The sequence below is a fragment of the Dasypus novemcinctus genome, chromosome 13 (assembly GCF_030445035.2).
Source record: "Dasypus novemcinctus isolate mDasNov1 chromosome 13, mDasNov1.1.hap2, whole genome shotgun sequence".
NCBI classification, from domain to species: domain Eukaryota; kingdom Metazoa; phylum Chordata; class Mammalia; order Cingulata; family Dasypodidae; genus Dasypus; species Dasypus novemcinctus.
The window spans coordinates 49,039,251-49,053,624 of record NC_080685.1 but is presented as its reverse complement, the minus strand read 5'-3'; the positions used below and the strand labels follow the sequence as shown (position 1 = coordinate 49,053,624).

The window sequence follows — 14,374 nt, the reverse complement described above, 5'->3', positions numbered from 1 at the left end:
ATCCCAACAAAGATGAATGTTGATCCACTTTCTATTTCAAAGCCAAATTTATAGAAATTAAGATCATATTCTGAGCAAGACATTGGATTTTCACCAGGACATTTCCACTTAAATGGCAGCTTGACGTTTCCAGGATGGAGAGCTGTGCCCTTGAGTGGTTGTTCCCTATTATTGTTCTAAGGACACCATCATATTAGTGAGCTGTAGGTAGCACTCAAGTTAAAAGAGTGTGAGGCTAAGGAAGCAATTGATATTAGTTAATGAGTCTGGTAATCCCCTAGGAATTAGATAAGTGATATTTGCACTTGATGAATGTTCAGGAAAGTTGCAAACTTTCAAAAAGTTGATCTAATTTATTCCAGCATTCCATGCCCCTAAGTAGGACAAGAAAACAGAGGCAGCCTTAATTCTCAGACTCATAACAAAAGTTTAGACTATGTGACAATACAAACAGAGACTCCAGTGATATTGCAAGAGCCTGTTTTCCTTCCAGGAGACTCTCAACTTGGGCTAAGTGCCATATAGGCAAGCAGTGGGCGGTCCTTTGGTATACCAATGACAAGCAAGACTTGTTACAGGCCAGGAAAGACAGAATTAATGACAAGGTAGTCTAAAAGTAACTTAGTCATGCTTTTAAAATGGCATTAGATGTAAGATGGAGAGGACTCGCTTCCTAAAGTGAGAACAGATGCAAGGGACTCTTGAGTGGCTGCCAAATTGAAAGGCTGCTCATGACCACCTGTTCTTCGTGTCCTCATAACTTCTAAAGCTCTAGTTCAGGAAAAGAAAGAGAGCTCTGAAATGTTTTCTCACAAGACAGAAACCAGTGAGGCTGTTAGCTATGTTTCCAAATGATTGTGTAGGCCCATTCAAACCAGGTGAAAAGACCACTCCTTCCCCTACAGGATTAAATGTCCTGGAATAAAAAGATGAGATCAATGCTAAGACATCTGTATAGATTAAGCACATGAAAACAACCAAGAGCCTGCTTAACAACACTCAGAGATCCTGCCCATTGGTCCTTTTGGGTTTGCCTTCTGAGCAAGAACCATTGATTTCTCTAAGCATTGTACGGGTCCTGACATGCTCTGAGTCTTGAGACTGGGTCTACTAGGTTTTGGCTAAAGCACTTATACTCTTATGTTTTTAAGAAAGTAAAGATCTTTGTGTCTGTGACCAAGAAGCTATATTGCTGAAAAAAGTGCATTGATAAGTTAGAAATGAAAAAGAAATACTTTTATCCCATCTGTCGATTCAGCAAGTCTGTACTGGGAGTTGCACACAGCTGACACATTTACGTAAGCTTGAAATCTTTCCATCTCCATATTTGGAGATTTCTAGCAGATGCAGCTACAGTCATAGGCAGCAGATGTTAACCACTATCGGTGTTAGAGTTCTGTTTTCCCTGGGGACACATCCTTTTTCTTCATTTCAACCTACTCTAAAAGGTTGTCATGAGGGAGAATGTGTTAAAAATGATTACCAAACACCAAGAAGTATGGAAGATACTATACGAGGTATGACTGTTAAGCCAAGAAACTTATGGACTTCTGCCCCTCTGCTTTCTAATCACCCATAATATAAATCCTACAACTCACAGGACAATTGAGAATAGCTCAGAGAAAAACATTATCTGACCCAATTTTCAACTCTAACTTTGTTTTCTAATTGGCCCTTTTGGACAAATGATGACCGCTGTTGAAAAGTTCACCCCAAAGACAAATCTGTCAACCTAAGAAGTTTGAGAATCTTCCTGAGAGCCAAGGACTTCTCAAGCTCAGGATTTTTTCAAAGCCTATACAAGCTTGCATTTTCAGACTCTGGTTGCGGATTGGAGATTACTTCTTTGGCTTGCCATTTTGTCAATGTAAGAAAAGAGGTGTACTTGCTGCAACTAAGAAAATTCAACACCAGTTTTCCTAGGAAAATTTACTTTTAAAAGAGAGATCCCATAAATCCTTTTGGAAGTGATATTTTGTGATTTAAAGCATCATTCTAACTTCTGTTTTTAAAATTCAGAAGTCAAATTTTTAAATATATATTTCACACTTAAATCGAGCACATGTGGATCTCATTTCATTTGTAAGCACTGCCTGTTAAATGATCTTTGTGCTATTTTTAACTTTTCTTTATAGAAATTTCAATATAGAGACGGCATTGTGCATTTTTCCATTGTCTCAAGGTTTTTTTAATTTCTTTTTTTAAATTCATACTGCTTACCTATAGGCTCCAAACAGCCCTGTGAGCTATGTAATAGGGAAACTATTGTTAGCTCAGTTTCAGATATTAAGGCTACATAAAAAAAAGTAAAATAAAATAAATTGATTAACCGACTGTCCTGAGGTACAACAGGAGCCAGGACAAGAACATAGTTCTTCCAACCTCTGCTCCCTACCCTAGAGCCATCTAAAGCCTGGTTCTCAAAGTGTGTTCCGCAGGTCAACAGCATCGGTATCACCTGGGAGCAATAAAATTGCAGAAACTCAGGCCCTGCCGCAGACCTACTAATCAGAGACTGCATTATAACAAGATTCCAGGTGCAGACTCAAGCACAGTAATCTTTGAGGAGCACTGCCTAGGCCATGAGACGTTGCAGCTCTGGTTTCCAATAATATTCCCCACTCAGACCACTCAGACTTACATTTCTAGGACTGCAAGCCCCACTTTCTTGAACACACTTACCTCCCACTTAAACCCTACCCCCAGCAGCCACCCTCCTCCCCCTCTGACATGTTACCTTTTCAGTGTCTTCCGTTAGAATCCGTTATGAAGCCCCTCGTGTAAACAACATCTTGGGAGGGACGAGGATCTATTTTTGAAAGTGTGAAAGGGAGAAATGAGCCAAATGCGTTCAGCAGATGTCAGGCAGCACCGTGACCACGATCGAATGAGGGGAGGGGGAGAAGGATGGGGAAGGGAGACTGCGGACAAGGAGAGCTGGCCTCTCTTTATTTGTTGTTCACTTTAGTTTTCTTTCCTTTTATTTTTTCTCTTTAAAGCCCAGCCCCCCTCTTGGGAAATGGCATTCCAGGCCAACACTGCAAAGCCAGGCCAAGCTCTGTCTACCTCTCATAGTAAAGGATGTCTCTGAAGAAAGGATTCTTGGCTATTTCATCTCAAACAACAGTTAAGAAGCCCAGGACCTAGTTAATCTCTTCTACCCAAGAGGTAAACCACTGCAAGAACTGTTTATTAGGAGAGTCTTAATAATATGGTACCTATGTGTGCTTTTATCCTCACAACTTGCCTAAGGAAAATAGTTCTGAGCTAAGCAGTGGGTATCTGTGCCAAGAACAAGCTTCCTTCCATTGGCCATGGGTAGATAAAGGAGCACCTGCTAGGATAGTAGTGTCTGTGTTAGAGAAAGCTTTACTTCTCTGGTGGCTCAGTTGCCTGCCTGACCTCATAACCTCGAACATGCTCAAGGGAATGAACCAGGTCACGATGTGCTGTAAATAGAGTGAAGCACATGTCCCAGTTTGCCAGGGACAATTCCAGTTTATGCCTGTTGTCCTAGTGCAATTATTAATAACATTCCCCTTTCACTCTCCAAGTGCTCCAGTTTGGACAATAAATATACAGCCACTCTGGATACAAATGACAACCCAGAAAAAATGTTTGTTGGCTATTTCCCACCCCTTGACTCTCCCAATATGTAAACAATTGCTTTCGAGCCTTGGTTTCCTGCTTTCTTCTTCAAGGCGAGAGCCCTGGAAGTCAGCAAACTGTCCTCTTTGGCAGAGCTGCCTGTACTCCATCCCTGGGTTGTATGACCAAGCCACACCAGCCATCCCCAAGGATGCTCAGATACCCCTGAACATGAAGCTCAGCTCTTCACTCATCAGAGAACAGATCCAGAATCCAACGGGGATGCTTAGATGGTTTTCCAGCTTAATACACTTTACTGCTTTCAATATACTGTAAGTTTTGGTTTTAATGAAAATATCGTCATGGATCCTAGTATGTAGGTCAGAAACAGGGATCACAAGCACTGATTCTAAGTGCTTACTGAGGATGTAATTTGGGCAAGTGTTCAGTTTCCTCTTCTTTGAAACTGGAGCAAGGACAGAGCTACCACACAGGAGTGTTTCAAGGATTAACCAAGAGAAATGCCTTTTAATGAATGTCACATATGAGATAACTGACTTGATATAATGCCACCAACAGGAATACCGAGTTAATTTCCCATAGCACACAAAAGAGCTAACATTTCCTTTGCTTTTTATCCCTTGTTTTTCTTTTCTATACCTTTAACAATACTTCTGTTTCCTAACAAGCTACAAAATGTGAATGAAATGATAATGTGTTTTCATTCCAAACATAGAAAAATTTCCAAGTAACAATAGCTTTGTGCTACTCTTAGAACTGACCAAAAAATATAAACACTTTAGTCAACATTGGGTCAAAAACACTATTATTGATTAAATTACTGCTTTCAACCATCACTTCTCTACTTATATCTGAAGAGTAATTTATTCTTCATCCAGAATATTAACATTCAAATTCTATGATCCTGTTTTAGTCAATTTTTACAAACTTTTCGTCTAAGAAAGAAACTATATAAAAGTATACCATGAAATTAGTGAAAAGTACTAGGTTATATGATTTTAAGTGAAAAGAGAAGTATACAAAATAATATGTACACTAAGTCTACACCTAGATAAAATATTGAACTCTAATAACAAAAATGAGCAAACTGGTTATGTCAGGATGGTAGAAGTATGGGTGTTGTAAAAATGTATCTAGTATTTTCTATCCAAAGTTTTTGTTAAAATAGAATATTTCCCCAAAAGGCATACTTTAAATGCCATTTTAATAATTTCAGTTCGGTTCTCATATGCAAAATACAAATGATGTAGACATTGGGCTTGAACTTCTGCTGAGTCCAGTTGATCGAATCCAATATTAACTTGAGGGATTCAGTCCCCCACTCATGCAGTGTCACCCTCAGCAGCTGACTGGCAAGGACCACATGACAGCCATCTTGACTGTTCATAGCTGGTGTGAGAAGATCCAAGCAAAGACCCAGGCAGGAAAAGGAGCAATACTTCCTGGTTATAACCAAATTCAGACAGGAGACATTGAAACATCAGACCTTGAACCATACACATTTCCCAAACCATTTAGCAGGTCTGTCAATAACTAGTATTTATAAGAAACAAAGCAGCCTTCCTCTTATTTAAAATGGTAAAGACTATGTGATTTCAGAATGGTCTTCAAAATGTTTTTATAGTAAATCCTATAGGAGAGGAGTCTAAATTTTCAAACACAAAATCAGCAAGGTATACCACCACGTTTTTTAGCAAATGGGGTCTAGAAGGACTTTTCTATGCATGGTGTCTATAGCCTTCATTTCCAGGAGGTGAAGGGATATTAACTTCCAAATGCATTAACAATATTTCTTTCAAGGGACTGATCTGGAACACAATGGATATTTGGGAGGCCTTTTGCTTTGATTAGAGTTATCAGTCTTTAAAAAGCATTTGCATTTCACAAATGCGGCATTTCAGGTCATAAACTCAGCTTCATTTGGGAGACAATCTCCTATAATTAGTCTAAAACCATTTCTTAAGTCAATAATTAACCTTAACAATAACAAGGTAAATGAAAGCACAATAAATGCATTTGTGAATACTCCCTACACTGAAATCGATTGTTCAGAGAGGATCTTCAGCTTTGATCTGGTTTCTAAGAGTACTCAGGCTTGGGTTCAAAGAAAGGCCTCTAGCCTGATCACAGTATGTTAGGCACTTGTGTCTCAGCTCTCCATCTGGAAAACCAATATTGTCAGAACAGCATAATAAATGGAGGTTAAAATCTCTCCAGGAGATTGGCATAGTTTTTTGCTATTTGCATCTTCAAAAATTTTCAACTTTGTAATATCAAAGTTTAGTGTAAATTATATATCCTTTTTGTGTAAATTATATATCCTTTTTATTAAAAAAAAAGAAAAAAAAGGTAACCCACACATACAAACTGACCCTCAGAGAAACCTTCAAACAAGTAGATAAGAATTAGCAATAGCATTGGAAGGCATTTTGGGTAAGACATCCTCTCCTACTAAGGAACAGTGGCATGAAAGCCCTTAGAATGAACTTGGGTTCCCTCTCTCTACTTCTCTCAATCCTTCCTGCCTCTCTCCCTTCCTTCTTTTCTTCCTTTTAATTTGAAATCAGTTTTACTATGAAGTTTGCCTTCAGTTCCACTCTTAGAGCCTTAACACGTTAAATTCCCACTTGAGCACAACAAAACAAATCTATCCTCTATTTGGAAATGGAGTAAAGTTTTGTTCCAGAATGGTTGCAAGAGGGACAGTGGACACAGCTTAATAATGCTCTTTTCTGTTAGGTTCTTCCCCCTCTTTGAAAACCTTTGTAAAAGTTCCTGAGTCCAACAGAAGACTGCTGATAGGCTGCCCCTCTCTCTTCTGCCCCAAACCCTGCTCCTGGGGCAACTAGTAATCTGTAAAAATCTGGGGATGTCAGCAAGTTGAATGTCTCTGAAGAGGTTAACCCAGTAAGAAATGTCAGCCAGCTGCACAGGCAGCTTTGAACATGACCGATGCTGAGAAACATGTGGAGGTGGAGCAAGGGAGAGTGGGCCAGTCATTCACCTGTACGGAGAGGCTGTCCCCCAGGAGAGATAATCGGTGGGTCTTGGAGCAGGACGAGGTACAATGGGCTGCTCCACAGCAGTCACGTCCCCTGAGTAGGATTTAAGGAGGGAAGCATTTTTGTTGGCCAGCATGGCTCTCTCATTCCTGCGGAACTTAGCTCTTCGGTTCTGAAACCACACCTGGAAGATGATAGGGAGGAGAGAAAGGCATAAAGAGATAGAGGAAAGGGGGGGGGGGGGGGGGAAAGAGGTTACATGAATTAAGTTCTGGCTAATTTTACTATATAATATTTTCCCAAGGACAATATAGGATGGATATTGAATTTTTTATAGAACAACAGAAATGCTGTTTTCCTAGTGGGCCTTGATATAGAACTATTAAAGGTTAAAACTATTATAATTGGGCAATGAGGTATATATGCACTATGCAAGCCTCCAGAGATGGGATCCATGACCGATCCATATAGATTATTATTCCTATTGTATTCAGTGATCAAGAAAAAGAAGAAAAATCTCATTAGACTTCTGTCACAGATACAATTTCTAATTTTTTTTTCCCAAAATTCTTCAAAATGTGAAAACGCCATCTGCTTCTTATTAGACACTTAAAAGTCTGCATTCCATCTAAAGGAGACCTGAGTTAAGGATTTAAGAAGCACATAGTTTATTTGGGATGTGCAGGGAACACTAGTCTGGGAATGAGCAAGTGACACAGTGCAGGATTGACTAGAGCTCAGTCCCACAGGGACTCTAAAGATCACTATAGTACACACACTGCAGAGTTATCCCACCTAAGGGGTGAGGTAGCTGGGTATTTGCATACAAGTGACAAGACACTTGTGGAATGCTGAGAAGAGGCAGAGCAGTCTCCCATAGTTCTAGAAGGAAACTTCTGGCACAAAAATACAGCTACTAGAGTTTGCAAGTTGGCCAGAGGACATTTAATTGTGACATTTGAAGAATAGGAGCAGCCTTGACAGGGTCTGATAAAAATGAACCTACTATTTATTAAGTGCTACCCCAGGTAGGAATTGATCTAGGCCCATTATATGCATTACTTCAAGTCATCACGTCAATTCCACACATAGGCTTTACTATTTCTATTTTAGAGTTGAGGACACAGAGGTTCAATGAAGTTAATCTGTTCAAGGTCACACCAATAATAAATGGCTGAGGTTTTTAACTCAGGGATGTACAGTTGATCATCAGGCAACTATTCTAGACTACCATGGAATTTTATTCAATCATTTACTCATTCAAGAAATATTTACAGAGTGCCTGTTGTATTCCAGTCCTTGTGCTAAATGCTGAGAATAGGGGGTTGAGAAAGACTTATTCTCTGCTCTTAACAGTTCATAATCTATTAACAGAAGACAGAAAGGTAAATTTGAAGAACTGCAAAACAAGTATCATAAATGCAATTATTGAAACACATGACAAGGTATAGGAGAAGAAAATTGTATGGTACAGAGTGGGGCACTTGCACAGCTTTACGGGGCAATAGTCACATAAAATACCATGTAATTGGTGCCCTGTATAATTGTGCAGCACAAAAGCTGTGGGTAGAAATCAGTAAAGGTGGAACATGGCCATCTCTTCTCTGGCTCCCCTGGCTTCCCAGCTTCCCAGCTCTTCTGTTTCTAATATGTCCTTCACATTGCTATTAGAATTATTTAAAATTTGAATCATCCACTGGCTCCCCTTTACTCACAGAATAAAATCAAAACTTCTTACCACTTATCAAAGGCTCTTCAGGAACTGGCTCTTGTCTACCAATCAAGTTACATCCCACATCACTTGGACCTCATGCACTGGCCCTATAATTCCAGCTCCTACTCTGGGCTTAAGACTACCCATGCAGACTCCCAAATACATTAGGCTCCTTTCCATCTCCATATACTTGTACCTGATGCTCCCTCTGCCCATAATACTCTTTCCCTCTGTCAATACCCACATATTTTTCAAGATTCAGCTTTAATATCACCTCCTCTGTGAAGTACTATAGTGTAAAAAAAAAAAAAAAGTTAAAAATGCCAGATCCCCTACTTTAAAGATTTATCCTTGGAAAAGTTATTTAATTTCTCTGATCCTTTGTTTCCCAATCAATAAAGTAGAGATAGTAATACCTACTCAAAGGGTTGTTATGAGATCTGGCACAGAATGGGTACTTAATAAATGTTTATTCTCTTCCTCTTTCTCCAGGCAGATTCAATCCCTCCATCCTCTGGGCTATCACTAAATCTTGTTCATTGCTTTAAAGTAGGAACTATATCTCATTACCTTACATGAGTATGACTTGTACTTCCGTCTTCTCTGTCCCCAGTTCATAGCATCCTTCATGGGAGAACCCATGTCTTATTCACCCCCAATGCCAAACTCAACTCCCAAGAATACCATAGTATTCAGTAAATGTTTGAGTGGGGAAATAGAGAGGAAAAGGAGGAGAGAAAAAAGAAATGAATGTTGCAAAACTCATTTAGATTCTGTGGGACACACAAAGATGAAGAAAAGGTGGCTTCCATTCAAGAGGAACTCACAGTCTAGTGGAGGAAGTCAACCCAAATAAAACGCAATATAATACCTGTCATGTCATAATAAATGCCATAACTGTATAAACAAAAAAGTCCAGAGTCAGAAGGGATTGGTTTAGACTTGGAAAGGGTAAGACTTCATGAAGGAAAAATATTGTTTCTGTCCTGTTCCCTTCAGAAATGTTCATAGCTCTAAAAGTCATTAGAGCATAGTAGGACGGGGAAGGAAGAAGGTGAAACAATTTCAACATATAAGAAAGATATTTGCCTATTGTTGTGAAAGAGGAAAGATAGTACCCCAAACCAAGAACTGCTCTTTCACAGAATTTTTTTTTTCCAGCATTAGCAATTCCAGCCTTGCGATTTTCAGGTTTCCTTCTTCAAAATTCAGTGATTGCAGAAGTGGTACTTTAAGTTACTGTGGGTTATTGGTCTAAAATAATTCATCACAACATTGCATACAGAGCTTAGAACATAAAAGATTTGGGACTTTTGAGGGAGGAAGGAATGAATTTAGCATTAGAAATTAAAAAGCATAGCAGACGAGCTGTGATAAGAAACACAAGGAGGAGGCGCTGGGAGGGCAACCTTACAGTTCTGCTATGGATGGCTAGATAGAAAGAGCAGAACTGATTTTTGTTTCCCTGGTTTACTCTCACCTGAGCCATCAGGGATTGTCAACCAGTAATGTATGTATCCTCTCTCACTTTGTCCTAACCTAACCTCAAGTGGCCCCAGAGCACCCAGACAACTTTCCCCATTGGTCACTGCTATTTTCCTTTTTGTCTTTTGAGCATTTTTAGGTGAATTCACTGTCTTCTCATGGGGAACACTCTTGCACAATTTCTCCTCAGGCCAAAGGGACTTCGATGACTCTCCCCTTCAACTCAAGTGTTTATCACACTACACTGTGCCTCCTGCAGGAAACAAAGTCCTCAAGGACCTCCCGGCCTACCTCAAGGTTCCACTCCATCAAGAGGGTTATCGTCTGCGGGCTACATAAAAGTAAGAGCCCCCTCAAATCCAGACTGAAGACACATGTACAAACAACAATTTCTTCAGGAAGAAAAGACAGATTTGGTCATCCCCTTATCAAAACAGAAGTTGTATTCCTATGACCACTGGCAACATGGAAAACAATAAAACCTCTGTGACCTTGACTTTCAGCAGAGATTGCAAATCACTACTTAAAAAAAACATTGAGCCATAAGAATCTTATTTCTTCAACATCTCTTGTAGTTGTTAAAAGCACTGGGTTTGAGTCTCTCTGTTCAAATCCTCCCACTTACAATTGTGTGACTTTGGCCAAAATATTTTACCCTCTGTGCCTCAGTTTCCTCTTCTGTAAGATAAAGAACATTTTCCATTTCATTGTATTGTTATGAGGATTAAAAAGATTAGTTTATGTAAAGATCTTAGAACACATTTGGCATATAAGGGTCCAAAGAGTGTTATTATATTATTATTATTATTGTCACAATTATTATTAATCACAGATTGTATCATTCTCTAGATGACAAATATGCCATTGATATATGGCATGGCATTAGTGTTAGAGAGAATTGCTATTCTCTCTTTATCCTGTCTTACCTGCCCTTGCCCTTCTTCACTTCACAGAGATTCTGTGAGGACAAACAAAATCATCTACTTGAATGTGCTAGTAAAGTAGTTCCTAAGTGAAAGAACTTTAATATACTCATTTCCCACTCCCACCAGTATCCATAATTATGTGTACTTCTGAAGAGTCTCTTGAGGGTCTGCACATCTCCAAAGGCTGGGGAAGAAAATTGAGGTAGGAGAGGAGCCAGCCTATAGTTCAAATTGAAAGCTGGGGATGCAAAGTCAAATGCTCAGAGGGACCATGTAGTAAGATGAATCCAGAAGAGAGTAGCATAATGAGGAGGAGTAGGACCTGCAGCAAAGAAAATTCTACCCTACCTAAACATTCGATTCAATTTTTAAAAATTTTGATTCTGCCCAAAGAAACACAGGAACTGGATTCTCCCATTACATTGTCCATTTTTACACATAACCTTTTTTAGTGCCGGCCTCAGTGTGAAACCTGACACCTGCGTTTTAAACAATGTTTGGAGGCTGGGAAGGGGAATGAATGCTCGGTGCCAGCCTCCCACAGCATGACTCACCTGCACTCTGGCCTCGGTGAGGTTCACCCTGCGAGCGAGGTCTTCTCGCACAAAGGCATCAGGGTAGTGTGTCCGCTCAAAAACACGCTCCAAAGCTTGCAGCTGGCTGCTGTTGAAGGTGGTCCTGTTCCTCCGCTGCTTTCTCTTCTTCTTCTCCTCTGAGTTCAGTTGATCATCTGGAATAGAAGAAACTGATGAGAAGGAGCCAAAATCATTTTGCAGGTCTCAGTTTACTCCATAGCTACAGTGAGATGTTGCTTCATTTGCTCACAGCCATATCATCGAATTGCAGCCCCATGCCAGTTTCAATATGCAAATATCAGCACCGATGCTCACAAATTCTTATGCCAAGAACCCCCAATAGTTCTGTCTTGCTTCCAAATCTGGGACCAGACCAGAACTATCAGAAGGACCTTTCTTGCAGGGTTCTTGAATCCTGCTTTGTCAAAGAAGACTAATGGAAGATCTCAGAACCGTCCATGTTCTCTGGGCTTCTCCAGGGGAAGAAGAAGATTGCTTTGTACCTTATTTGTCTTAGACAATATCCTGTTCATTCAGATAGTTTCATAATTCAAATAGACCAACTATCCTCTGGTTCTTTCTCCACAACTTATGCACACGAACACAAATCAGAATTAAAGAGAAGAAATCATGTTCAAAGCAAATTAGAGGGATTTCTGTTTTCCCATGCTTCCTCATAGAAACAGCAAGTAATTCCCAAATGCATTCATTCAAGGCTCTATTCTGTTGCTAAGGTGGTTTCAAAGGTTTCAGCCTAGTTTGAGGTTAGTGTTCCAACAGCAGTAACCCAAGCTAATGTCAGCCTAGGACTCACCCCATGAGAACCCAAAACAAGGAATGGTACTGAAAGTCCTGAAATAGTTTCATCCAAAATCAAGTTACAGGGCCCTGGGGTCTTGGAACTGTTGGAGAATCATGACCCCAAATTTTCTCTATCAAGATGCCTCCTTGGTTTTCTCTGAGTAACCCCAAAGGCACCTTGAAGAGGTAACCTTCCAGCCTGCCCAAGGCAGTGAGGGAGTAATATGCTCCTGTCCTGCTGCCCTGCTCAGCCCCAGCAGGGAGTGATGGATGTAGGAAACTGAGCACCGTCCAACACCACCGTCCAGCCATCACCCCGAAGCTCAAGTCACTGCACAGCCTGTATGGTTGACAGAGATTTACAGCACTAGCCTTCAAGGTCCAAGCCAAGCACTCAGTCTGATTAACCAAAGTTACATTCCCACTAGTTAACTCCTCCCACCCATAGGCTCAACCCAAAGAAAAGTACAGGTGTGAGAGGGAGAGTGGAGGAAAAGGAGAGATTGGCCACTTGCTCCACATTCAGCAGAAAGTAGCTCTCAGCCATTTCTTTCCAACATGTGAATTCTCCTAATCCTCACTGATTATAAACAGCCCAAACACCCAACAAACTTTGAGCACAGATCATGCTGTCCTATGAATAACGACATCTCCTTTAGCTATGATATTAATCTTATTACAAGTTGAGGGCAAGTTCTAGATTTGGGCATGGATTCAACATGTAGCTTAAATCAAGGATGGGTTCAAAATGTAGTGCCTAGTCCAGATTCTCAATGCTTGCCCACTGAGGTCTCTGAGTCTTCCTTCCCTGATGCTGTTTTGCCAGGAATGCCCTTGGATCTTAGAAAGGATACTGTCATCTCTCCTTGATATTCAAAGCACCCAGATTATTGAATTAGTTCTCAGGGAAAATATGGGACTTCTTATGTCCTTAAAAATTTGTTTCTGCAGGAAAAAAAATCAGATCTGAAGCATTTTTCTCTAGCCAAGAAGCTGGTGACACCCAATCTCCCTGCTTAATAGTAGTGCTGAATTTGACCACTTTTCTGGTTTTTCACATCGATGGTACATCAACCAGGAGCTCTGGCTTGATGGCACTTCTGTGACACTTTTAGTCAGATCAGTGCATCTTGAGAATAGAGCCAATTTAATTAGCATGATTTCTGTGATCTATGAAGAACTGGAATATTGCAGCCAACATCACTGATTATACAACTATATAGACATTACGAAAATTACTTTGCAGTAACATCAATACTGGAGTTCAAACACCTAAGATTAAACACCTTTCAGCAGGTAGCTTGTATTAGTACTCTCATTCCTAGGTATATATTTGGAGACATTCTTATTGCCCTTATTCTTGTTTATAAGTCTTTTTGTCTCTGGTTCTATGTATCTTGCATGTCAAGTCTCTGTAGGTCATCCAGGCCTTTGTGACTGCACCACAACCTCAATTACATGCCCCAGGTTAGCAAAAGTCTGTCAAAAAACTTATGTCCCATACCTACTCCAACCTGAGACCAATTAGACACTAAGATATTTTTAATCCTATAAAGGAAATCCCTTAGTAAGCCAATTGCATGATTTGTTCTCTTTCCTCAAAGTAAATTCTTTCTCAGGTATAACCACAAGCTCTAAATCCTTTATGCTGCTTGTAAGCCTATTTCTTCTTATACTGCCAAAGTGCAATTAAGACCAAGAGTATTTTATGTTTTGTTCTTAGCACTAAAACCTGCTACATAACTTCTCAGTAGTTCTTTGAAATCTTCCACTGCTCAATCAAATTCCACTGATAGTCCACTATAAACCACCAACTCCCCTGACGTGGGAGTGAGGGAAATGGAGAATTATAGTTTATGACAGGGAATAAATAGCTATGATGACCTGAAACGATTCCAGCAAAAGTTTCCCAGTGAATGTTCTTGTTGTTTTTAACAAATGAAAACACCAGTCCAGATCATGTTGAAGGTGAGAAAAGACACACAAATAACCAGGGTCCAAGGAGTCTGGATCTGGCAAATGTCCTTGGAAATGCAAGTATAATAGAAAGAGACAGTGAGCGGGCAGCCGAGACAGCTTGAGCGGCAGCCCTTCAGCTCATCTGTCTTTGCTCACTAATCACAAACTGTGAGCTCCCTGTTTTCCTCCACGAACAGTATCTTCAGCAGCACCAGAAGAAACATAAACTCCGTAGAGGTTTACAAATGTAGGGCACGTGGAAGACTTCCCATAACACTTTTATCAGATTCTGAGTGCTGCTCA

At 40.1% G+C, this 14,374-nt stretch overlaps 1 protein-coding gene across 4 annotated transcripts in view; it reads right to left on the bottom strand.

Moving 5' to 3' along the window:
• The window catches only part of PRRX1 (paired related homeobox 1), a 139,297-nt gene that overhangs the window by 73,144 nt on the left and 51,779 nt on the right, over positions 1 to 14,374 (bottom strand). For 2 of the 4 annotated variants that reach the window (XM_004451537.5, XM_012522576.4), the window contains exons 2-4: positions 11,291 to 11,466; positions 6,614 to 6,795; positions 2,738 to 2,809 (exon numbers count right to left, since the gene is read on the bottom strand). In XM_004451537.5, the coding sequence (XP_004451594.1) occupies positions 2,755 to 2,809; positions 6,614 to 6,795; positions 11,291 to 11,466 (413 nt within the window). In that variant the 3' untranslated portion in view covers positions 2,738 to 2,754. The remainder of the gene's footprint in view (positions 1 to 2,737; positions 2,810 to 6,613; positions 6,796 to 11,290; positions 11,467 to 14,374) is intronic. The other 2 variants (XM_004451535.5, XM_004451534.5) reach the window with 1 other exon arrangement.